This window comes from Phocoena sinus, chromosome 14, assembly GCF_008692025.1.
Source record: "Phocoena sinus isolate mPhoSin1 chromosome 14, mPhoSin1.pri, whole genome shotgun sequence".
Lineage (NCBI taxonomy): Eukaryota > Metazoa > Chordata > Mammalia > Artiodactyla > Phocoenidae > Phocoena > Phocoena sinus.
Genome location: NC_045776.1, coordinates 51,506,429 through 51,533,212, shown reverse-complemented (window position 1 = coordinate 51,533,212; position 26,784 = coordinate 51,506,429). Strand labels below are relative to the sequence as shown.

The window sequence follows — 26,784 nt, the reverse complement described above, 5'->3', positions numbered from 1 at the left end:
TATTTCTTTTTCGTCTCTGATTGCTGTAGCTAAAACTTCCAAAACTATGTTGAATAATAGTGGTGAGAGTGGGCAACCTTGTCTTGTTCCTGATCTTGGTGGAAATGGTTTCAGTTTTTCACCATTGAGAATGATGTTGGCTGTGGGTTTGACATATATGGCCTTTATTATGTTGAGGTGAGTTCCCTCTATGCCTGCTTTCTGAAGAGTTTTTATAATAAATGGGTTTTGAATTTTGTTGAAAGCTTTTTCTGCGTCTGTTGAGATGATCACATGGTTTTTATCCTTCAGTTTGTTAATATGGTGTATCACATTGATTTATTTGCATGTATTGAAGAATCTTTGCATTCCTGGGATAAACCTCACTTGATCATGGTGTATGATCCTTTTAATGTGCTGTTGGATTCTAGTTTTTTTTTTTTTTTTTTTTTTTTCTTTTTGTGGTACACGGGCCTCTCACTGTTGTGGCCTCTCCCGTTGCAGAGCACAGGCTCCGGACGCGCAGGCTCAGCGGCCATGGCTCACGGGCCCAGCCGCTCCACAGCATGTGGGATCTTCCCGGACTGGGGCATGAACCCATTTCCCCTGCATCCTCAGGCAGACTCTCAACCACTGCACCACCAGGGAAGCCCGGATTCTAGTATTTTGTTGTGGATTTTTGCATCTATGTTCATCAGTGATATTGACCTGTAGTTTTCTTTTTTCGTAACATCTTTGTCTGGTTTTGGTATCAGGGTGATGATGGTCTTGTAGAATGAGTTTGGGAATGTTCCTTCCTCTGCTATATTTTGGAAGAGTTTGAGAAGGATGAGTGTTAGCTCTTCTCTAAATGTTTCATAGAATTCGCCTGTGAAGCCATCTGGTCCAGGGCTTTTGTTTGTTGGAAGATTTTAATCACAGTCTCAATTTCAGTGCTTGTGATTGGTCTGTTTATATTTTCTATTTCTTCCTGGTTCAGTCTCGGAAGGTTGTACTTTTCTAAGAGTTTGTCCATTTCTTCCAGGTTGTCCAGTTTATTGGCATATAGTTGCTTGTAGTAATCTCTCATGATCCTTTGTATTTCTGCATTGTCAGTTGTTACTTCTCCTTTTTCATTTCTAATTCTGTTGATTTGAGTCTTCTCCCTTGTTTCCTTGATGAGTGTGGCTAATGTTTCATCAATTTTATTTATCTTCTCCAAGAACCAGCTTTTAGTTTTATTGATCTTTGTTTTCATTTCCTTCATTTCTTTGTCATTTATTTCTGATCTGATCTTTATGATTTCTTTCCTTCTGCTAACTTTGGGGTTTTTTTGTTCTTCTTTCTCTAATTGCTTTAGGTGTAAGGTTAGGTTGTTTCTTTGAGATGTTTCTTGTTTCTTGAGGTAGGATTGTATTGCTATAAACTTCCCTCTTAGAACTGCTTTTGCTGCATCCCGTACGTTTTGGGCCATTGTGTTCTCATTGTCATGTTTCTAGGTATTTTTTGATTTCCTGTTTGATTTCTTCTGTGATCTCTTGGTTATTTAGTATGGTATTGTTTAGCTTTCATGTGTTTGTATTTTTTACGTTTTTTTTTTCCTGTAATTGATACCTAGTCTCATAGCATTGTGGTAGGAAAAGATACTTGATACAATTTCAATTTTCTTAAATTTACCAAGGCTTGATTTGTGATCCAAGGTATGATCTATCCTGGAGAATGTTCCATGAGCACTTGAGAAGAAACTGTATTCTGTTTTTTTTGGGTGGAATGTCCTATAAATATCAATTAAGTCCATCTTGTTTAATGTATCATTTAAAGCTTGTGTTTCTTTATTTATTTTCCTGTTGGTTGATCTGTCCATTAGTGGAAGTGGGTTGTTAAAGTCCCCTACTATGATTGTGTTACTGTCGATTTCCCCTTTTATGGCTGTTAGCATTTGCCTTATATATTGAGGTGCTCCTATGTTGCGTGGATAAATATTTACAATTGTTATATCTTCTTCTTGGATTGATCCCTTGATCATTATGCAGTGTTCTTCTTTGTCTCTTGTAATAGTCTTTATTTTAAAGTCTGTTTTGTCTGATATGAGAATTGCTACTCCATCTTTCTTTTGATTTTCATTTGCATGGAATATCTTTTTCCATCCCCTCACTTTCAGTCTGTATGTGTCTTTAGGTCTGAAGTGAGTCGCTTGTAAACAGCATGTATACAGGTCTTGTTTTTGTATCCATTCAGCCTGTCTGTGTCTTTTATAGTTAGAACATTTTATCCATTTACATTTAAGGTAGTTATCAATATGTATGTTCCTATTACCATTTTTGTAGTTGTTTTGGGTTTGTTATTGTAGGTCTTTTCCTTCTCTTGTGTTTCCTGCCTAGAGAAGTTCCTTCAGCATTTGTTGTAAAGTTGGTTTGGTGGTGCTGAATTCTCTTAGCTTTTGCTTGTCTGTAAAGGTTTTAATTTCTCCGTCGAATCTGAATGAGATCCTTGCTGGGTAGAGTAATCTTGGTTGTAGGTTTTTCCCTTTCATCACTTTAAATATGTCCTGCCACTGCCTTCTGGCTTGCGGATTTTCTGCTGAAAGATCAGCTGTTAACCTTACGGGGATTCCCTTGTATGTTATTTGTTGCTTTTCCCTTGCTGCTTTTAATATTTTTTCTTTGTCTTTAATTTTTGATAGTTTGATTAATATGTGTCTTGGTGTGTTTCTCCTTGGATTTATCCTGTATGGGAATCTCTGTGCTTCCTGGACTTGATTGACTATTTCCTTTCCCATATTAGGGAAGTTTTCAACTATAATCTCTTCACATATTTTCTCAGTCCCTTTTTCTATTCTTCTGCTGCGACCCCTATAATTTGAATGTTGGTGCATTTAATGTTGTCCCAGTGGTCTCTGAGACTGTCCTCAATTCTTTTTATTCGTTTTTCTTTATTCTGCTCTGCGGTAGTTATTTCCACTATTTTACCTTCCAGGTTACTTATCCGTTCTTCTGCCTCAGTTATTCTGCTATTGATTCCTTCTAGAGAATTTTTAATTTCATTTATTGTGTTGGTCATCATTGTTTGTTTGCTCTTTAGTTCTTCTAGGTCCTTGTTACACGTTTCTTGTATTTTCTCCATTCTGTTTCCAAGATTTTGGATCATTAACTATCATTACTCTGAATTCTTTTTCAGGTAGACTGCCTATTTCCTCTTCATTTGTTTGGTCTGGTGGGTTTTTACCTTGCTCCTTCATCTGCTGTGTGTTTCTCTGTCTTCCCATTTTGCTTAACTTACTGTGTTTGGTGTCTCCTTTTGCTTGCTGCAGGTTTGTAGTTCCCTTTGTTTTTGGTGTTACCCCCAGTGGGTAAGGTTGATTCAGTGGCTTGTGTAGGCTTCCTTGTGGAGAGGACTGGTGCCTGTGTTCTGGTGGATGAGGCTGGATCTTGTCTTTCTGATGGGCAGGACTGCATACGGTGGTATGTTTTGGGGTGTCTGTGAACTTATTATGATTTTAGGCTGCCTCTCTGCCAATGGGTGGAGTTGTGTTCCTGTCTTGCTAGTTTGGCCTGGGGTGTCCAGCACTGGAACTTGCTGGTTGTCAAGTGGATCTGGGTCTTAGTGTTGAGACAGAGATCTCTGGGAGAGCTCTCGCTGGTTGATATTACGTGGGGCCAGGAGGTGTCTGGTGGTCCAGTGTCTGGAACTCAGCTCTCCCACCTCAGAGGCTCAGTACTGACACCCGGCCAGAGCACCAAGACCCTCTCAGCCACATGGCGTAGACAACTGTGGTGAAAATCTTACTGGTGTCTTGGATTTTTCTTTGCTGGGCGATTTATCCAAGCCAAGTTCCCTTTGTCAGAAACATAGCAAGCCAAAACGCTAAGATATCCGAGGTTTGTCGTGAAGACGGGCCTTATTCACACGGCATCCAAGGAGAAGACAGGAGAACAAATTTCAAATCTGTGTCCTATCTTATTATTTTTAATGATTACATTTTGTCTTTATTAAAACTTTTTTCACATGATTTAATGCTTGAATATTCAAAACTCTCCAAAAGAATCATAAAGCTAAATTCTGTTTATCACATGGTCAGGTGTGTAAGGGAACAGATAATTTATGGCATTAGCATCATGATTATGCTAAGTGCAAACAATCAGTAGTATATTGTTGTACCAGTACTTTTCCCCATTAAGAATTTGAGTCAAAATCTACAGAATTTCTAGTATTCTATTTTAATCCACTGAATGAGGAGGTATAGAATCTTTATAATTACTGAAAACGAGCTAAAGCAGGAATCTTTAGCTTTGTATGAGGTCCGTGAATGGAACCTTAGGGGGTTTGGACTCCCTCAGAATTGTATGTAAAGATTTTTATGTGTATTTTCTGGGAGAAAATGGTTCATAGATTTCTAAAGAAGTCTTGTTACCCATAAACAGTGATTGTAACTTCAGTAACAACCACCAAAGGCTGTCTTAAAGTTTTGATTCTCAGTACACCTTGGGTCATAAACCTGTTTAAAAATCTGAGAAAAGCTATAAACTTCCAGATTTGAGTACAGTTTTGGAGATTCTTGGATCCTTCAAAACTTGTTCTCAGATGTCTTGGATTTCCTGTTGGGGATTCATAGACCACTGCTGTTAAGGAAACATGCTCTGGCTCATGTTAGGCCTTAGTCTCATTATTTTAGAGACTTATAGTTTCATTTACACACATTCTTATTTTGCATCTTCAGACTGTTTCTCCATACGTTTATAACATTTCTCTATTAAAAATTTTTCTCTCATATGTATCACCTTACGAAAAACTATCCCGATATGTATCTTACTGTTATTTCTTGCCCTTTTATACTCTATTGGCACAATTTTAAAAGCTTTTCTTTTCTGTGTTTACTGCCTTTTTTAGGTGTGAGGGAAGATTCAATATCTAATATGTATATCAGTGTGTCTGAGCCAAGTCCAATACTCTTTACGGGAGCAGTTATCTTAGGTCTCACTCCTAAAGAAAAACAATTAGTTGATAGATGTATTAAGGGAGATTTTTTCCAAATTACGTTATGAGTTTTCCACACAAAACCTCTATGTTAAGAAAAGTTAGACTGGTTAGGCTTAGGAAAGTTGCTTCTGATTTTATTTTCCTTTTTGAGTGGTAGGCTAGCTTTTTCTCTACAAAGCATGATTTCTTGATAATTAGTTCCCCTGATTTTTTACGGTTTAATCTTTGGTGCTCTTTAGGATAACTTTGTCTTTTTTGCTTTGGAGATACTTTGTTACCATATCTTAAATTTTAAATACTAGATTAATAGTGACCATTTTGTGTGTTTTGATATCAACTGGATTTAGCACTGCTAAATGGCATATATCACATTTTTAATTCTGCAGAGTTCATGATAATCTGCCAGCTACCTAAGATTTGTCTTATCACAATTTTTCCTTCTTAGCTGTTGTTACCTTGTTGTTCTTTACTAACTCTTCGTTAATATATACTATTCCAGTTGAACCTAAGAGATTCCACAAGGCCAACATATATCCTTATTAGGGTATATTTCTTTTACCTTTGGTATTTTTCCTCTCATAATGTTTCCCTTTTGTAGCACTCCCATTCTGTTTTGATTCTGTTCTCCAAACAGCAATAATTTGTTTACCTCTTACAATATCAAAAGGCTGTGTATTTAAGATTTAGAATTTTTTTTTTTTTTTTGCGGTGCGCGGGCCTCTCACTGTTGTGGCCTCTCCCGTTGTGGAGCACAGGCTCTGGATGTGCAGGCTTAGCGGCCATGGCTCACGGGCCCAGCCGCTCCGCGGCATGCGGAATCTTCCTGGACCAGGGCACGAACCAGTGTCCCCTGCATCGGCAGACGAACTCTCAACCACTGCGCCACCAGGGAAGCCCGATTTAGAAATTTTGAATTTCTTTTTGTCTCTAAGGGCATAATTTTCTTTAAAGAGAAGTATATTCATTTGATTTTAAAAGTTTCTTTTGAATATTTTTTCTAAAGAAAATATTTAATTAAATATTTGACTTTCAGTGCAATGCGTGTTTTACTGTCGAAATTACCAAGACCGTGGATTGTGGATGAGAAGAAAGATGATGGTTATACTGCCTTGCATCTGGCTGCCCTCAATAATCATGTAGAAGTGGCTGAACTGTTGGTACATCAGGTAGGAAAAGCAGTTCAGTAATTTTTAACAATTTTGGGTCATTGCTATCTATTTTTTACTTCATCAGCTACTTATTAGTTGATAATAAGTAAAATCCCATGATGATGGGATCTTACAGCAAAATCCCATGATGATGCAGATTCAGATATAATATAACTTTAGTCTTCCGCCTAACATTAGTTTTTGTTTTTATTTTTGTTTTCCCTGGCTGCGCCACACAGCATATAGAATCTTAGTTCCCCAAGCAGGGATCGAACTTGTGCCCCCTTCAGTGGAAGCATGGAGCCCTAAACACTGGACCACCAGGGAATTCCCCTAACATTGGTTCTTAAATGGAGGGAGTTAGTGGTGTGTGTGGGGAGAAGGGGGTGGGGGGGCGGGGAATCCTTCAGTCTCCAGTATTCTCTCTGCATAGTCTTCCTGGTTTGGTCCAACAAAATAGGCATCAATGAAAAGGGATTTTCCAGAATCACTGCCACTATTGTGGAAGTATCACTGTGCTGTAGCACCAAGAACCATCATGTTGATATCTAAGCTGGTGTGGGCAGTTGCCACCAGGTAACACCAGGCTGCAGCTAGGATCTAGGGATGCAGTTCATGACTACTGCTGGACCCCTTGGATAGCAGCATAGGCTCACCTTGGTCATTTCATTCATCTCAGGAATAAGATGCTCTACATTTTTATGAGATTGGATTTTGGGGGAAACCCATTTATTGCAATTTTATGATATTTTGGTGTATTCAGCAAAATTTTAAAATGCTTCAGTCAAGCATATGCCATAGCTAAGCACTAAAGTTCCCAAAGAATTATCTGTGATCCCTGACTTCAAGGAACTTACAGTCTAGTTAAGAAGATGAAACGGCAGAAAAATTTGGTAGATAGTACATTATGTGTAATTAGGTCATAGATCATAAGATAGACATTCCATAAACTACAGAAGTTTAGGTAAAAAAATAGTTCAAAAGTTAAACAAACCTTTCTCCTGCCATTGTAAGCCTTTATTATTAAAATTAATTTTCTTAGAAGTGTTGTTAATTATGATAAATTCCTTTTCATCCAAAATCCAAACGACTGACCTTAAGCCAGTACCACACTGTCTTGGTTATTGTTGCTATATTATAGTAAGTCTTGAAATCAGTTAGAGTAAGTCCTCTAAATTTGTTTTTCTTTCTAAGAACTACTTTAATGTTCTAGATCTTTGGAATTTCCCAGTACATTTTAGAATCAGGTTATTAGTTTCTATTAAAAGTCGTTGGGGGAGTTTGATTGCTCTTGCACATATTAGGTTTATCTTTAAGTAATTTTTTTGATCCTATTGGTAAATTGTATTGTTTTAAAATTTCAATTTCCAGTTATGTATTGCTAATATATAGAGTTGCAATTTTTAAAACATTTACCATGTATCTTGTGACCTTGCTTAAATTACCATTGGTCATTAGGAAAACAGAAATTACACCAACACTACTAATCACCAACTACAATGACTAAAATTAAAAATGCCAACAAAACCAGGTGTTGATTAGGATGTGGAGCAGTTAGAATTCACAAACGTTGCTGGTGTTTTTCAGGGTAGCCATGTTGAAAAACAGTTTAGCAGTTTCTTATAAAGTTAAACATATATTCATCCCAGCAGTCTCACGTCTAGATATGTATCCAAGAGAAATGAGGGCACATTTCCACGAAATACTTCTACTAAATACTTGTAGCAGCATTATTTGTAATAGCCCTAAACTGAAAGCAAACCAAATGTTCATCAACTAGTGTCTGAATAAACAAATTATGGTATATCCATACAATGAATACTACTTTGGAAAATCTAAATGATGGAAAAAAGTTCAGCAAACTTAAAAGGAGATCCCTCACTTTCTGCATTTATATGAGAACAGACATGATAAGAAAAGAAGCTGAGGGAATTCACTGGTGGTCCATTGGTTAGGACTCAGCACTTTCACTGCCATGGGCCATCGCTGATCGGTTGCTGGTTGGGGAGCTAAGATCCCATAAGCCACGCGGCACGGCCAAAAAAAAAAAAAAAGAAAACAAGATGAGATCAGGAGCCTAATGATTGCACTCAAAGAAACATAAATAGTAAAAACAATCCAGAAACTCCCACCTTCCCGAACATGTCATAGCATGTTCAGACCAACCAAAGTCCCGTAAGGGAGTTTCAGCTCTACCTGATGCACCAAGCAGGTGCACAGGTAGGGGTGTCAGAGTTGTGATCATAGGGCATGAATGGTTCTAAGACACAAATGGAATGATACAGTTTACTTTTTGACTCTGTAGCCCTCTACTTAATTTTAGTATTTTTTAAAAATTCATTATTATTTTTTATCATGCCAGACATGGTGCTAGGCATTTTGACATGTTATTTTTCTTAATCCTCACATTGACCCCTGGAATAGGTTGTGCCCTTACCATTTTGGAGCTGAGGAAATAGGCATGAAATGATACAGTGCTTGCTTAAACTCACAAAGTGCGTAGCTGACAACACTTGAACCCAGGTCCACTGACACTGTGTTCATTGCTTTTGCTTCTCCGTCCCTTTCCACTGTGCTTGGCATCAGCTGTTCTCATGGTCCTTTGTCTATCTCAGGGCCCTGGTGGGACTTTCTGCTCTTCCTTCAATAAGTGTTTGTATGTACTAATTAAGCGTTATCTTCTTCTCACCCTCCAGCAGAGTTCCTTTTCACTGAATGAGGAAGAGCTCAATTATGCAGCAAGAGGAACTGACCTTATTAGGTCATTAAAAGAAATCTAGATCCAATGTGAAGACTCATTAATATATTTTCAGGAAATATTTACAGTTAAAATGAGCTGATTATGTCCATTGCTCTATAATGGAGATTAAAAGGGAGCTGTGTTTGTATTGTACTTTGTCCTTTAACTGTTCTTAGATGGAATCACCATAATAAAAATAATTATTTTAAACTTGCTGTTATACTTCAGAAAGTTTGCTGCCCTATCCACTTCTTCCTATGTTACCATATGAGAACAAGGTCCCAGCCCCTAGGAAGGGGGTGTGGTCAGTAGTGTCCAGTGTACTGATTCTTTGCCAAGAGTTAGTTTAGTATGCTTCCCTCTTGTCACATTCAACTGTGTATGCCTTGTTCTTCTTCAGGGTAACGCAAACCTGGATATCCAGAATGTGAACCAGCAGACTGCCCTACACCTTGCTGTTGAGCGGCAGCACACCCAGATTGTGAGGGTAACGTGTCTACTAAAGTGAATCTTTGCTTATTAAATCATACTTTGTTAGATTTCTCAAAAGGCATAGCTGGAGGTAAAAATTATGATTTTAGGCTAATATTTTACATCAGTTGAGTAAAGAGTTTTAATTTGTAATAAGGAAAATCTTAAGATTCTGATATTCAAAGTCTTTATAATTTTGTTGCCAGATTTGTAAATTGCCAGAATATTAAATCAGAGGATTTCAGAGTAACTTACAAATTTGTTTTTTTAAAAAGTATACTCCCTTTTAATTATAATTGAGAGTGAACTGTAATTAAAGGCTTCGGCTAGACATTTGCTGAACAGGTTCCAAAAAAGCTGACATGTATATTTTTATTTTACTAATCTGGTGATTCCAGTCAAAATACTTGAAAGATTATCTGTTTACAACTTTTTTGTAGAGCAGTGATTCTTAAAGTTTGGAGGCTGAAGCAGCAGCATCAGCATCACCTGAGACTTTGGTAGAAAAGTCAATTCCTGGGCCCCACCTCAGACCAACCAAATCAGAACCTCCAAGGGTGGGAACTAGCAATCTGTGGTTTAACAGGTCCCCAGGTAATTGTGATGCATGTTCAAATTTGAGAAACTGTCCTGCAGAGACATTATATAATCTTTTTGAAACAAAGCAAGCAAAACAAAAGAAAACAGTAATTAGCCAAGACAGGTAGGACCATGTGCTTGAGATTGGTTTCTTTGTATGGTATTTTTCTAAAACTCTGATAGCATTTACAGAAATGATTAGGGAACTTGTTAAAGCACTGTAAGCAAGGTTTTATGTTTACCACTTAAAATATCGATTGAGGGCTTCCGTGGTGGCTCAGTGGTTAAGAATCCGCCTGCCAATGCAGGGGACACGGGTTCGAGCCCTGGTCCGGGAAGATCCCACATGCCGCGGAGCAACTAAGCCCGTGCGCCACAACTACTGAGCCTGCGCTCTAGAGCCCGCGAGCCACGACTGCTGAGCCCATGTACCACAACTACTGAAGCCCACGTGCCTAGAGCCTGTGCTCCGCAACAAGAGAAGCCACTGCAATGAGAAGCCAGTGCACCACAACCAAGAGTAACCTGCACTCGCTGAAACTAGAGAAAGCCCGCGTGCAGCAATGAAGACCCAACACAGCCAAAAATAAATAAATATATTTTAAAAAATTGATTGAGATATATCAATTATGTGTTATATGTAAGAGATTGCAGTTTAGCAAACACTTCACGTTTATTATTATTTAAAATTCCCCTTGCCAAAAATTCTTCATTTCTCTGATATTTGGACTTATAACCCTTATGACCATACATTTGGAGAAAATTAACCAAAGAGAATGGAAATAAATAACTTGCTTATTTAAATAATAGAAGAATTTTGAACATTATGATTTGGTCCTATTGGAAATACTTAAAATATCGCAACTCACATATCTGAAATTAAAATGAGAAAAAAAATGTCCTAAATTTCCCCCAGTTATCTTGATCTTAGAGTAGATTAATTGAGCAACATTTTGGTTCTTATTTCTTTCTGCTTTCTCTAATTCAATATATTTGAATAACCAGGTTCATCATTATTTGTAAGGAGTCACAGGGTTGGGTATAGAGTAATTTAGCAAGCAAATACATAAGAATAATTAACTTTCATGGCAACCCCGTCAGATAGGTCCAGGGCTCTCACACTGTTACTTTAGAGATGTTGTAACTTCTTGTGGGTGGAATACTTTACCAAAATAAGATGTTTTTCTCTTCTAGCTCTTGGTCCGTGCAGGTGCCAAATTAGATATTCAGGATAAGGATGGGGATACTCCTTTGCATGAAGCTCTGAGGCATCACACTTTGTCTCAGCTACGTCAGCTTCAAGATATGCAAGATGTGGGGAAGGTCGATGCTGCCTGGGAGCCATCCAAAAACACCGTGAGTAAAGATAATCTTTAATTCAGTGCCAGTGGGAGCATCTTTTAATGCAGAGGCTTATATTTATGGCTAATTTAACTTGCACCTGATAAGATATTTCATCAGAGCTACAAATGTACAAATTTAGTTTATGAGCTAAATACTAGTCAATGCTAACTGTATTGTTTTGCATTCTTACTAAAAGTTGTTTGGTTCTCCTTTTATAAGTTTAGCCATTCAAACAGGAGTATTGTATCTTTTTGTGGTTTGAATTTGCATTTCCTTATGACTGCTGGTATTGAACATCTTTTCATTTGCTTGTTCACCACTCATGTATATTTGATGAAGTGTCTCTTCAGACCTTCTTCATTATTTTGTTGAGCTGTTTTCTTACTACTAAGTTTTGAGGGTTCTTTTTATAAACTGAATACAAGTTCTTTATCAGATATGTGGTATGCACATACTTTCTCCCAGTCTGTAACTTGTCTTTTCATTCTTTCTAAAAATTTTATTTATTTATTTATTTATTTTTGACTGTGTTGGGTCTTCATTGCTGCACACGGGCTTTCTCTAGTTGCAGCGAACGGGGGCTGCTCTTCATGGTGGTGTGTGAGCTTCTTGTTGTGGTGGCTTCTCGTGTTGCGGAGCATGAGTTCTAGGTGTGCGGGCTTCAGTAGTTGTGGCACACGGGCTTAGTTGCTCCATGGCATGTGGGATTCCCAGACCAGGGCTCGAACCCGTGTCCCCTGCATTGGCAGGTGGATTCTTTTTTTTTTTTTGCGGTATGCGGGCCTCTCACTGTTGTGGCCTCTCCCGTTGTGGAGCACAGGCTCTGGACGCGCAGGCTCAGCGGCCATGGCTCACGGGCCCAGCTGCTCCGCGGCATGTGGGATCTTCCCGGACCGGGGCACGAACCCGTGTCCCCTGCATCGGCAGGTGGACCCTCAACCACGGCGCCACCAGGGAAGCCTAGCAAGTGGATTCTTAATCACTGCGCCAGTAGGGAAGCCCTCTTTTCATTCTTTTAACAGTATTTTTCAAAGAGCAGAGGTTCTTAATTTTAATGAAGTCTGATTGACCAATTTTTCTTTTATTGTTTGTGTCCTGAGAAATCTTTGCTAAATCCAAGGTCACTAAGGTTTTCTCCTATTTTGTACTAGAAGTTTATAAAGTTTTAGCTGTTAACATTTAGGTCTGTGATTCATTTTGAGTTAATTTTTATATGCATAATATGAGGTATGGGTCAAAGTTCTTTTTTGTTTTTTGTTCGTTTGTGGATATACAGTCATTCCAGCCCCATTTGTTTGAAAAGACTCTCTTTTTCTACTGAATTGCCTGTTGTGCCTTTATCTAAAATCAGTTCTCTTCTATTGATCTGTGTCTTTATCTCTATGTGATGTCAACCCACTGTCTTGATTACAGTAGCTTTGTAATAAATGTTGAAGTCAGTGGTATAAGTCTCTTCTTCTTTGTCAGAGTTGTTGGACTATTCCGAGTCCTTCATGTTTCCATATGAATTTTAGATTCATTTTTAAGAATGTAAAGGGTTCTGAGACCAAAGTGTTTGAGAATTGCTGCCTTTCTATATGACCATTGGTAAATACTCTAACTCCTATGTGCCTCATTTTTCTCATTTTGAAACGAGGGGAAGTGAGTAACTACCTCCATAAGGTTGTAAAGATTAAATGAGTTAATTCATGGAAACTGCTTAAAATAGTTCTTAGTCCATTGTAGATGCTCCATAAATATTAACAATTATTATGACTATTATCAGACAAGATGTGTGAGTCAGAAGCTCAGATGACAGTAGGACCTGATCTGTCTCATTCTCCACTTCGTGGCTTAATTCCTGGTTCTTGGTTCACTTCTCAGTTGTCTCTCCCCTTTTTGTTTCACGTTGGTTGCTAGCAGTTCCAGAGACAAATTGAGTAGAAAAGGGAGACTGTCTCCTCAATATCTCAATCAGAAGTCTTGTTCTTGAGTTTTATTGGCATTAATTGACCTGATTTAGGTTATGTGTCACCCCTGAACTAATCACATAGATGAGGTGGGTCTCTGAGTGGTTTGAGCCATCTTTGGTTCATCTCTAAAACTGGAGATGGGTCAGTCCTCATATGATACACCTGAGGAAATTGGGGGGTAGGTGTCATGGAGGAAGGATGCTAGATGCTAGGACTGCAACTCATAAGTGTCCACCACATCTATATAGTCTTGCCAGACATGTTTTTTACCACACATACATATTCATATATACATACATATATACGCAAGCACATGCATACCACATACACACACATTCTTGCGTATATGTGTGTGTGTGTGTGTGTGTGTGTGTGTGTGTGTGTGTGTGTGTGTATATATATATATATATATATATATATATATATATATATATAGCGTGATAAGAATTGATAACAGATTCCTAAAGGGAAAATAATGACTTTTTTCATTTGATTTCAGTTAATAATGGGACTTGGTACCCAGGGAGCCGAGAAGAAGAGTGCAGCATCTATTGCCTGTTTTTTGGCTGCTAATGGCGCTGACCTTAGCATTCGAAATAAGAAGGGTCAGTCGCCACTTGATCTCTGTCCTGATCCAAGTCTCTGCAAGGCACTGGCAAAGTGTCATAAAGAAAAAGTCAGGTTTGTATTATTATCATAAAACCTAATATTCTGTACATAAAGTATCATGTGGTTCCACAGTTATAGGGAAATTAATATAATGAGGTATATACATTTCTTTTTTATTCTATTCTATTTTATTTTTTATTGAAGTATAGTTGATTTACAATGTGTTAATTTCTGGTGTACAGCAAAGGGATTCAGTTATACATATATATACATATTTTCCATTATGGTTTATTACAGGGTATTGAATATAATTCCCTGTGCTATACAGTAGGACCTTATTGTTTATTTTATATATAGTAGTTTGTATCTGCTAATCCCAAACTCCTAATTTATCTGCCCCACCCCCCACCTCTTTCCCCTCTGGTAACCATAAGTTTGTTTTCTATGTCTGAGTCTGTTTCTGTTTTGTAAATAAGTTCATTTGTATCATATTTTAGATTCCACATATAAGTGATATCCTATATTTGTCTTTGTCTGACTCTCTTCACTTAGTATGATAATCACTAGGTCCATCCATATTGCTGCAAATGGCATTGTTTCATTCTTCTTTATGGCTGAGTAGTATTCAATTTTATATAGAGGTATATACATTTCTTTAAGTATATTCTTAAGGGGCATTTTATTAGAGCAAGGCAGAATGCATCTAAAAATATATAGATAGAGGCACTGTAATTACTGCAGCAATAACTTAAACACTGGGGTGTAAGGGGAAACCACTTTGAATGTGTACGTGTGAGCCCATGTATTCATGAGTTTCTGAAGATCCTAGTGGAAACAGAGTGTCCCTTTTCTATCTGTACCTGTAGTTGGCTGTGCACATGTATTTTTATGTCTTGTATATATATATTTATAGACGTGTTCTGTCTTTCTGTAATAGAATTTTATGCTCCTTAAGGATACACTTAAAAGAAATGTCCAAACAGCAGCTGCAGTGACATATTTTCCAAAGTGCCCTGTCAGTTGTGGACTCTGATAATGCTTCATTCTGTCTGTAGTTAGCATAACTAACATGGGCTCTAGTTAGGGTTTTTGTTTTATTCCTATATCCTGTGTCTTCCTCAAATGGTCTTATATAGATAAAACAGTTTCTGAGGGAAACTTTATGTTAATTTTTAAAAACTAGTGTATTTGATTTCTTTGTTAGAAGAAGATTCACTCTTTTCCATTGGGTGAGGATTTGTTGAATTGAAATTTGCATTGTACTAGAAGTATGTAAAAATGCAGAGAAGTAGAAAAATATAGTATACAATGTTTCATATATAGATGTTAAAGCTTAAGTTTTAACATAACTAAAGTTTTTTACCCATACTAATGATGCTCTAGACGTTTTAAAAAACATTTAAATTAATGAATTTGTAATATGAATATTCTCAGAGGCTTGATTAGAAATATTTTCTTTTATTAGTGGTCAGGTGGGTTCTCGAAGTCCTTCTATGATTAGTAATGATTCTGAAACCTTAGAAGAGTGTATGGTGTGCTCAGATATGAAGAGAGATACTCTTTTTGGCCCATGTGGACATATTGCTACCTGTTCTTTGTGTTCTCCACGAGTCAAGAAATGCCTCATCTGTAAAGAACAAGTTCAATCCAGGACAAAGGTAATATGTTTTTAATATAACATTTTATTATTGTTTGAAGTTCTTTAAGACTACAGTTAATGATAAATAAGATTATATGATGCCACGTGTCTTTTAATTTTGTTCTTCCTAAGACTGATCTAAATATGGGAATGTATAATTTATACATTTATCAAGACACCAATTGAAATATGTAAACTATAGTACTAGTTAAAAATAAAAGTACTGTTTTACTTTCAAAGCGCCTTATAACCCAAAGGTGTATTTAATTCCACTTTGTGTTGTAGTTACTTGTATATTGCACCTTTTTTGAGTACATGGATTGTTTTGTATTCCTCTTTGTAAAAGACTAGTTGATTTTTTCGGTAGAATATCACACATTCTGGATTTATTTGATTTTTATCATGGTGTTCTTTAATTTGTTTCTATATCCTTTGTGTTTTTGTAAACTGGAAGTTAGATCTAACTGCTTGATTAGGGTCAGCTTAGACATACTGGGCAAGAAAACTTCATAGACAATGTTATTCATTTTGTACCGTATCCCACCATTAGGCAAATAAAGTCTGATCATCCTGCAGTTGTTGGTGGTCAAATTCTGTATCTCCTCTGAACTTTTTATCTCATCTGACTCCTTTTGCTTTTTGAGAAGCAGTATTCTTTTCTGGGTTTCTGGTTTCATTTTTTTTTCCCATGTAACTGAGTGCTTTTCCATCTTACTCATTTTGGTTTACTGAAATAATTGAAAAAAGCAAAGCTCAAAGAAGTACACTGACACTTGGGTCTTCAACGCAGTTTTCTTGATTCTTAAGTCACTGTTCTTTCCTCTGTGTTATGATACACAGACAGAATTAAAACCAATGTCCGCAAGGGAGGGTTGACAGAACAGGAAGGTAGAGAGGAAGGATTATGTTGTCACTCCTTTTTAGACCAGTTCTGAATTCCAAGAATTAGTAAGGAGTCTGTTTGTATTTTAAGTTATGGAATTTTCAGACCTGTACAAAAGTAGAAAAACTTACATACCCACCAAAGAGATTTGCCAGGTTCATTGCAGAGCCTTTGAATGTAAAGAAATAGCGACCCCAAGTGGTTAAAGGATTGTGAACATCTTCACTGAAGATAAAACAAATTTTAAAACTAGTATTTGGAGAGAGGGAGAATAAACAAGCTTGGTCTCTTTAGCAATTAAAGAAATACAAATTAAAAATTATGAACTATTATTAGCCATTCTTGTCCAATTAGCAAAAATAAACTTTAAATAATGCTAGCTAGGAAAGAGAAGTGAGTACTCTCTTAACACTGCAGTTGGCTGAATAAATGGGTTTACATTTTTTTGAGAGAGCATCCTGACAATATATATACAAACAGTTACAATAAATATGCTTTGATATAGTAATTCCACTCCTGGGAATGTAATCTGAGGAAAAAAATCCAGAAGGGGTAAAAGTTATGCTTAGAAAAGTTTTTTTTTAATAATAGCTGAATGGGTAAGTAAATGATTATTAGATTGGTTTGCTAGATAATTTTAAACTCTTTATCAGCAATTCAGATATGTAGACAGTTGCATCGGGAATCATTTTAAAAACCAACACATCTTTTATATAGAGAGGAGAAGAGAATCATCATGTATTAAGCGCTGATTTTATATTAGGCATTGAACTAGACACTGTACACATAATATCTAATTTACTTTTTTTAATTGTCACATTTTAATGTTTGACCAGTATTTAGCACATACAGTTCTTAAAATATTTATATGAAGATGCTCCTTACGTACAAATAAATGGCTAGATCAGTCAGAGTTTCACTTCCGTGTCATCATTGCTCTTGAGACTTTTGTCTGTCTGTCTAGTTGCTAAAGTTTGGGATTTTCACTTCTTTCACCCATACTGTGCCTACTTTTCTTTTTAGCTTATTAGCCAGCCAGATAGCTGACTCACACACCTTTGAAATTTAGCCATGGTCCTCAGCCCTTCCTTTATTTTATTTTGTTTTTAATTAATTTTCATTGGAGTATGGTTGCTTTACAATGTTGTGTTAGCCTCTGGTGCACAACAAAATGAATCAGCCATACACATAGAGAGATCCCCTCCCTTTTGGACTTCCTTCCCTTTAGGTCACCACGGTGCATTAGGTAGAGTTCCATGTGCTGTACAGTGTGTTCCCATCAGTTGTGTATTTTATACATAGTATCAATAATGTATATGTGTCAATCCCAGTCTCCCAATTCCGTCCACCCCACCCCTTTCCCCCTTGGTATCCGTGCATTTGTTCTCTACATCTGTGTCTCTGTTTCTGCTTTGCAAATAAGATCATCTGTACCATTTTTCTAGATTCCACATATATGCATTATTATACGATATTTGCTTTTCTCTTTCTGACTGACTTCACTCTGTATGACAGTCTCTAGGTCCATCCACGTCTCTGCAAATGACCCAATTTCATTCTGTTTTATGGCTGAGTAATATTCCATGGTATATATGTACCACATCTTCTTTTATCCATTCCTCTGTTGATGGACATTTAGGTTGCTTCCAGGTCCTGGCTGTTGTAAACAGGGCTGCTGTGAACATTGGGGTGCATGTGTTTTTTTGAATTATGGTTTTCTCTGGGTATATGCCCAGTAGTGGGATTGTTGGGTCATATGGTAGTTCTATTTTTAGTTTTTTAAGGAACCTCCATACTGTTCTCCATAGTGGCTGTATCAATTTACATTCCCACCAGCAGTGTATGACGGTTCCCTTTTCTCCACACCATTCTGACAGGTGTGAGGTGATACCTCATCATAGTTTTGATTTGCATTTGTCTTAATAGTTAGTGATGTTGAGCATCTTTTCATGTGTTTGTTGGCTGTCTGCATGTCTTCTTTGGAGAAACGTCTATTTAGGTCTTCCACCCATTTTTTGATTGGGTTGTTTTTTTGTTATTGAGCCATATGTGCTACTCGTATATTTTGGAGATTAATCCTTTGTCAGTTGCTTCATTTGCAAATATTTTCTCTCATTCTGAGGGTTGTCTTTTCGCCTTGTTTATGGTTTCCTTTGCTGTGCAAAGGTTTTAAGTTTCATTAGGTCCCATTTGTTTATTTCAGCCATTTTTTTAGAGAGAGGAAAAACTTTGTTGGGAGCTATGAAAAGTTAGTGTACCTACCTCCAGGCTGTGGGTTCCTTAGTCACCCATTTCCGGGGTCTTCCTGTCTCTGCTCCCCACTGTGGTTCTGGTAGTGTACTGCTTAGTGTTTGCAGTTTGTGGGCTGGATTTGTGTACTGAAGGTAAACATTGCCTTTGTTATAGTCTGACCTTGAGTAGGTCTTAAAGCCTGTATGTATAATCCTAGAGTTGGAAAGAACACCCTGGTCTTGCATCCTATAAGCTGTAGGCGACTGAAATGTGTTTCTTTCAACTGTTTTAAATCAAGTCAGAAACTTAGCAGATATCTTAGATCTCTTCTTCACCATTCTATACATTTTATTAGTTACCAAGTCTTCTTAAATATTTCTCAGAACTCTTTCTTCTACTCTATATTGTTATGTCTTACTTAAAATATGCCCTCCTATCTCATAGTTAGAATTGTTCTAGGATATACTTGAATAAGGGCCACCTGAGTCCTCTCCTTGTCTTCTACTTGACACTTTAACACCTTGTGAAGAAGGATTGTTCTTTATTGTTCAGATTTTTTAAAAGCTGCAGCTCTACAGTGTTAGGTAATTTGTTAGTATTGGAGCTGGAATTGGAATGTAGGTAATTTGTTAGTATTGGAGCTGGAATTGGAATGCAGGAACATAAAGATCCTGACTAACCATGTCTTACTGCTTCCCACTAGATTACTACGACTATGTAAATTCTATGTACATAGCAAGGTCTAAGTTGGGAAAGTCCAATATTTTGGTTGTTTAGGTGAAGTGGTGGTCATCATTTTTGGACAGTAATGTTAAATGACACAGATAGGGGTGAATGTGTGTCAGAAAGGAGGAGAATCAGTGAAAGATGGATGTGGGGCCAAGGGCAGTAGGCAGATGGGAGGCAGAGAACCAGAGCAAAGTGAAGAAATAGTTACACACGCAGAACTCAGATTAAGTGGAGAAGAGGAGGAAAAATTGAGGGAAATTATGAGTAGGTTGTGGAGGACTTGTGGAGATCAGGCGAAAAGAATAGTCCAGAGCTCTGGGCTTCAGCCAGTGTGGGGGAATTCCAAGTCCTGGGAAAGGATGAGTTAGGTGGAATTCCTCGGATGTGGGTAAACAGAAAAATCCCCCTTAAGCTTTAGCTGTCTGGCTAATGTGGCTAGAATTTTATGAATATTAGAAATCTATCTTATCTCAGTCATTTGTTCTTTTGATTTTTCTCCCCAAAGTAGTTTTTTTTTTTAAGGTTTTGTGTGTTTTTTTTGATGTGGACCATTTTTAAAGTCTTTGTTGAATTTGTTACAATATTGCTTCTATTTTTTGTTTCGTTTTTTTTTTTGTTTTTTGGCCCCCAAGGCATGTGGGATCTTAGCTCCCTGACCAGGGATCAAACCCACACCCTCTGCATTGGAAGGCAGAGTCTTAACCACTGGACTGCTAGGGAAGTCCTCAAAGTAATTAAAAAAAAAAAAAAAAGAAAGAAAGAAAGAAAATTGAAGTCTAGTCTGTTTTCCCTGACCTCAGAAGAAATGGAGTTTTTCTGTATCATTCTTTAGGACAGGTAGGGAGACTAAAGTGGAGCTAGACCAGTTTAGCTGGGGTCTTCAAAGATGTGAAAATGAGTAACCAAGAAAGTAGAGGACAGATAAGTGTGTGTTAAATTCTTCTTTGCAGGAGTGTTTCCTTATAGAGGAGAAATACATTTGGATACAGAAGGAACTGTTAGAGTCACTAGATGTATTTGTAGATGTTTACGCTTTTGCTGTAACCTCTTTTTTGCAGATTGAAGAATGTGTGGTATGTTCTGACAAGAAAGCAGCTGTTCTTTTTCAGCCTTGCGGACACATGTGTGCTTGTGAGAGTAAGTAGCCCGTACAGAACTTCCTCAGAATTATTATAAAAGTAGAAAGTGAAACAAATTATGTCTTTGAATTACTTTTTTAATAACTCATGAACAGAGGAGTTGGTGGGCCTCTAGAACCCTCCATCTGTTCTCTGTACAAGAGTGTCACCTCTTTCCCTCCTTAGTCCTAAGTGTTAGGGAAGACTCGATGTACTGCATTCTCCCAGCTCACCTTTTTCTTTTCTTTTTTTTTTTTTTTGGAGTATAGTTGATTTACAGTGTTGTATTACTTTCTGCTGTACAGCAAAGTGGGTCAGTTACACACGTATCCACTCTTTTTAGATTATTTTCCCATATAGGTTATTATGGAGTATTGGGTAGAGTTCCCTGTGCTGTACAGTAGGTCCTTATTAGTTATCTGTTTTATATATAGTAGCGTGTAGATGTCAATCCCAGTCTCCCATTTATCCCTCTCCCCCTTACTTCCTTCCTGGTAGCCATAAGATTGTTTTCTACATTTGTAACTCGATTTCTATTTTGTAAATAAGTTCAGCAGTATAAGACAATACTTGTCCCTCTCTGTCTGACTTACTTCACTTAGCATGATGATCTCTAGGTCCATTCATGTTGCTGCAAATGGCATTCTTTCCTTCTTTTTTATGGCTGAGTAATATTCCATGGTATATATGTACCACATCTTCTTTATCCATTCCTCTGCCAGTGGACATTTAGGTTGCTTCCGTGTCCTGGCTATTGTAAATAGTGCTGCAGTGAACATTGGGGTGCATGTATCTTTTCAAATTATGGTTTTCCCCAGGTATTTGCCCAGGCATGGGATTGTGGATCATATGGTAGCTCTATTTTTAGTTTTTTAAGGAACCTCCATACTGTCCTCCATAGGAGCTGTACCAATTTATATTCCCACCAACAGTGTAGGAGGGTCCAGCTTAGCTTTTTATTTCATTTGTTGTATGAGCACAAAATGACCACTTCTCACACGCAGGAGAAATTTATTTCCGAAAATGAGTGTTGATACGTTTAGTCTAGCCTTTTTTCACATATGAAATTAACACATCTTCACCTTTATGTTGCCTCTCCTGTATACTTTCCCCCCTGCTGAACCACCCACAGCAACCATTTGGGGCAATAATTTCTGGCCTTCTTAACCTTCCTTAACCTCTATGTCAAGAGAGCTTATAGAAATCTTTGTGAGGATGACATTAAAGTTTAAGAGGAGTTTTAAACTTTGCTTTTATATATCTCCCTTATTCTTTTCAAGTTAATATACTTAGTATTAATATCCTCCTTTTTGCTTTTTACTTGTCAGTGAAGAATTTTAAATAAGTTTAACAATTTATACTTCACTTAAATGGACCCAAAGTAAAGCATGGTGTTTCAGTCAGTTAGGTGTTGGTTTTTCATATAACATTTGACTAAAGTAACAAACTGTGTAATAGATTAATCTCATTGGCACAGATTTGCTTTAAGCATTGGTGTTTTGTTTGTTTATTTGTTTTTTTCATTTTGATAGGCAGCTCGTCAATTAAGAAAGGATCAAGGTTTTCTACTGTAACATTCTACTCCACGTAATTGTTTCTGTTTACCAAAGACTGGTATATGGCTATTATGAGCTGTCAGAGGGCATGAAGAAAGAGGATTCTGTCTTAAGTAAAAAAGAGCTCAGGTTATGTAAATTTTCATAGCCCAGGAGTTAGCAGACATTTTCTGTAAAGGGTCAAATAAAACATATTTTTGGCTTTGTGGGCTACATGATTTCTGTACTAACACCTCAACTCTTTCCAATTGCTTACCTCTTCCATTGTAGTGCAAAAACAACCACAGACAGTATGTAAACAAATGGGTGGGACTGTTTCCATTAAAACTTTATTTATAAAAACAAGTGACTGGTTGGGTTTGCTGACCCTGTCAGAGACCAAAGTGACTTGAAAGCTGGTTATAATTAGTAGTTGGTAATATAGATTCTAGAGCCTTAAAGTAATATTTTCCCCCAGGAGTTTCCCAACGTTTTTACATTATTTTTGCTTTAGAATGTAACAAAAGCAACAGCTAACTTTTATTGAGCTCTTAATTTGTACCAGGCATTTAAATCTCTTTCTGAGTGTTTCCTCTTTTATCTTTACAAGAAACCTAAGAAGTAGAGATTTCTCCATTTTACAGACCATTGGTAAACATTTATTTGCTAGGGAAGATGAAATTGAGGTGGAAAATGTCCCTTTCTCAAGGAGTATACAGTACAGCAGGTGGTCCAGTCCCCACATCACAGTAATCAAAGGAAGGGGAAATTACATCCCTTTTGGAGGGATGGAAGAAAGATTTTATATAAACAATATAACAACCTAACTTAAGAGCTACAAGAATTTAAAATAATTGTGGTTACATATTATATACTCAGGCAATTAAATTAATTCTTTAAATTCAAGAAAAAAAACCTGCCCTCAGATTGAAGACAGACCCCAAACCAGGTATCTACTAACATTAGCTCCTACCTAGTGCATCTTGCCTAGGCCAGCATCAGACCCATCTCTGTTTAGGCCTCGAAACAGGATCGGCCTTGACGGAGAATTGTTATTCTCTGTCCACCAGCATAAGTACTGTTGGGAGTATGTGACCCCCTTGTCCACATTGGTGGTTTTGTGCTTTGTTAAGGTTTACTGTCTTATCATAAGACATCCTGCCACAGTTTTTGCTATTTTTCCTGTTTTTGAAATGACAGAGACACTTGGTATATAGGCTAAGATATGGAGTATACTTTTCATAATAAATGCTAATGGGAAAGAATGTTGAAACACTGTGTTATTTTATAATTAATAACTTTAGGTGTAGTATTAATAATCCATAACATAGAATTGTGCCTGGGTATTTCTTCTTGGAATGGGGAAGCATTCTACCAATATATAGGTATTAGAAAGATAGTCCATTATGATAAATTTTTGACATTTTCCTGACTGCTACATTAAAAAAATAGTCACTAAGCAATTTCCTTGTTAGATTACATCAGTCTGATAGAAGGGAGAGAATTGTTCAACATATTTTAGGAATTTAAGAGATAAGCGATTTACAAAAGGAAGTATTTTTTTAAAAAGTATCATGTGAGCAGCCTTATAATTCTTGTTGTAGTAGTTAAATTTATGAAAGGTGTCTCCCTCCTTTATCCTCAAGCCTTAAGATCTTGAAATATTTACATTACATATTTTTAAAACACTTAGAACCTCCTCCTCCTCACAGTTTATTCCAATGTATTAGAAAATGTCATTAGTTTCATGATGATGGGCTCTGTATTCTAGAGGCTACCAATCAAAAATATACATTCTTAGGTTGATAACATTTTAAGAAGGTAGAATTGTGTATTGATATAACTTAGTGTTTATCTCAGTGTTAAATTTAAGTTATGAAAAATGAGCAGAGGAAGGCAACCCTGTTCATGTTCTCTTTTGTGAGAAGTGTCCTATTGCTGTTTCCAGACTGTGCTAATCTGATGAAAAAGTGTGTGCAGTGTCGGGCAGTAGTTGAACGAAGAGTGCCCTTCATCATGTGTTGTGGAGGGAAAAGTTCAGAAGATGCCACTGATGATATCTGTAAGTGGATTTTCTTACTTCGCTTTTTTATTGGGACTTTCATAGACATGTCTTCTCATAATACACTGTCTCCTTGTAAAACAGAAGGTATGTGACTTGAATCTACAAGGAACGGGTAGGGTTTTGCTCTTGTTACATTATTAGAAACCTGAAATTGTATTTTTCTAACTTGTAATATGATTATGGACCTTTAAACATTAGACTTTTAAGAAACCTCCATGTGTGTTATAAGGAGCATTGTAGTATTCTTGCTTAAAGAAAATTTGCTGGCTATTTTGAAGATGAAATTTATTGTGTCTTAGGGTGGGAGGACATCATATTATAAATTATTTTCTCAATTTACACAAGTATTAACCTCATTATTTTATGAAATAGGTTTACCTCGTGTGTTTAAGTATTTTATGGAATAGTAATTCTTTGTGACAGAGTAACTGTAGATAAACTGAAGTGTAACCCAGTGAACAAGGGGAAAGATGAAAAGTAAATTATTTACCTTCAATCTTTTCAGTACAGTTGACCCTCGAACATTGCAGGTTTGAACTGCCAGGGTCCATTTAAACTTGGATTTGTTTTTGGCCATATTGCACAGCTTGCGGGATCTCAGTTCCCCAACTAGGGATTGAACCTGGGCCGTGTCAGTGAAAGCCTGGAATCCTAACCACTGGGCCACCAGGGAACTCCCAAAACTTGGATATTTTTTAGTAGTAAATACTATAGGACTACACGGTCCGTGTGTGGTTGGTTGAATCTGGGAATGTAGAGAAACCATGGATGTGGGGGGCAGACTATGTTATTTGTTCATTAACCCCTGCATTGTTCAAGGGTCACCTGTAGTACAGCTGTATAAAAATATTTTTCATCTCTGCACTAGACATAAGCTGGATGGTCTCTTTGATTTCTTTGTTCTCTGTACAGATGAGGAAGAACATTAACATAGCTACTTATGCCCAGAGCTTTTTTTCTTTATCACCGATAGGGCAGGATAAAAATCCTGGGGACAGATTAACTAGAGTAAAAGACCAAGAATCTAGAGAGTAGGAAAAGGGAAATAAAAAATTTCCTTCCATTTAGTAGAGCATGACCTTTCTTTCATGGAGTTCCTCATCTCAGATCAATAACAAAACAAGGAGAACCTTGGAAAACCCAGAACTCTGTGTGTGGATATTGTCTAGCTGAGTTAAATATAATTAGAAATTAATGTGTAAACCTATTTGTTTTCCAAAGATTATAAATGAAGGAGTATAACATGAATGTCACTGCTGTTTCTGTTGTCCACGTGGGAAAATAAATTTTTTAAGAGGATTCTAATAATAATCTTGTGTTTTTAATAAATAAAACTAATGATTTTAGAAATAAAGAATCATTCTTGCTTCAGAACAGTCAGTAACATTAAGATTCTTTATCTGTACTATATAGCAAGTGGGAATATTCCGGTGTTACAAAAGGATAAGGATAACACCAACGTCAATGCAGACGTGCAGAAGCTGCAGCAGCAGTTACAGGACATTAAAGAGCAGGTAACAGTGATTTCTTCATGGTGAACAGTGACTCGAAGAACGGCATTTCATCTTTTTCTATAAAATTACTAGTGTTTTCTGTAGTAAGCGTGGCTCATATTAGTGTATCACTTGTAGTGTTTGAATATTTGCAATCAGCAAAGTCTGATGAGAAGATTTCATCAAGTACTTTACAAAATAGGAAACGCACCAGTGACCAACATGAAAAAATGCTACACCACACTGAGGTATCTTTTCCTACCTATCAGATTGAGGGGAAAAAAATGTTAGAAACTGTCAATATCAAATGTTTAGGCAAAATACTTAGCAGCCGTAACTCATACAGTGCTGGTGGGAATATAAATTAGTAAAAACACCTTGGGAAAGTTTGTCACTGTCTCATAAAACTAAATAGGATATTGTTTGGGGATGTAAACTTGGAAGAAAAAAATCACACAGATGGTGATTAAAATCAAGGGTAGTGGTTTTTTTTGGCTGAGATGGCTGGGAGGGGGCACAAGGGAAATTTCTAGAGTATTGATAGTTCCATTTCATGATCTAAGTTGATTACTTGCATTTGATCGGTTTGTGAACATTTATTAAACTATACATTTATGATTTGTGCACATTTCTGTATAGATGTGATACTTCACTAAAAAGGAGAAAAGGATGCGCGCGCACACACACACACACACACACACACACACACACACACACACACACCCCTATAAAGAAAAGCAAGGGAAAGGTAAATAAATGCAAAATTCAGAATAGTGGTTATCAGTGAGGAGTGGAGGAGGATATATATTCATGTGTTAAGGTGGGTGGTGGTTATATTGTTCTTTATATCTTATACATACCAACAGAAGTACTCTTTCATATCTGCTTAATATTTAATAAAAGCAACAGTAAAATGAAGTTACCTAAAATTTTTAGGTATCTGGTAATAAAAAAGTCTTTTTTTCCCCCTTAGCTTACCGTTTGACCCACCAGTTAAATCTGATTTGATTCAAAGGATTGAATCAAATGAAAAGATTGAGTAGCAAAGGGTGTTCTTTCTCTAGTTTGGCAGTCACATCAGTGTTGCCATGTTGTTAAGAGTCTCCCTCTTGTCTTTTCTATCTGAAGTGTTTTCTTTCTTAAATAATCTTCATGGCCATATTTCATCACTAAAGTATTTAAACAGTTAAAACTTATTTTCTGTGGAATGTTGGAATTTCTTTCAGGGACCCCTTCAAGGTTACCAAGAGAAAGCATCTGAATAAGTCTCTTTTTAAATTTTAAATCTCCAATCTTTCTGTTACCCCAATGT

The 26,784-nt window shown here is 36.9% G+C and overlaps 1 protein-coding gene across 1 annotated transcript in view; it reads left to right on the top strand.

Moving 5' to 3' along the window:
- The window catches only part of MIB1 (mindbomb E3 ubiquitin protein ligase 1), a 119,507-nt gene that overhangs the window by 84,945 nt on the left and 7,778 nt on the right, over positions 1-26,784 (top strand). The window contains 8 exon segments of the mRNA XM_032602637.1: positions 5,969-6,101; positions 9,224-9,310; positions 11,068-11,229; positions 13,669-13,850; positions 15,244-15,436; positions 20,320-20,398; positions 23,863-23,976; positions 25,393-25,493. Of these exon segments, the coding sequence (XP_032458528.1) occupies positions 5,969-6,101; positions 9,224-9,310; positions 11,068-11,229; positions 13,669-13,850; positions 15,244-15,436; positions 20,320-20,398; positions 23,863-23,976; positions 25,393-25,493 (1,051 nt within the window).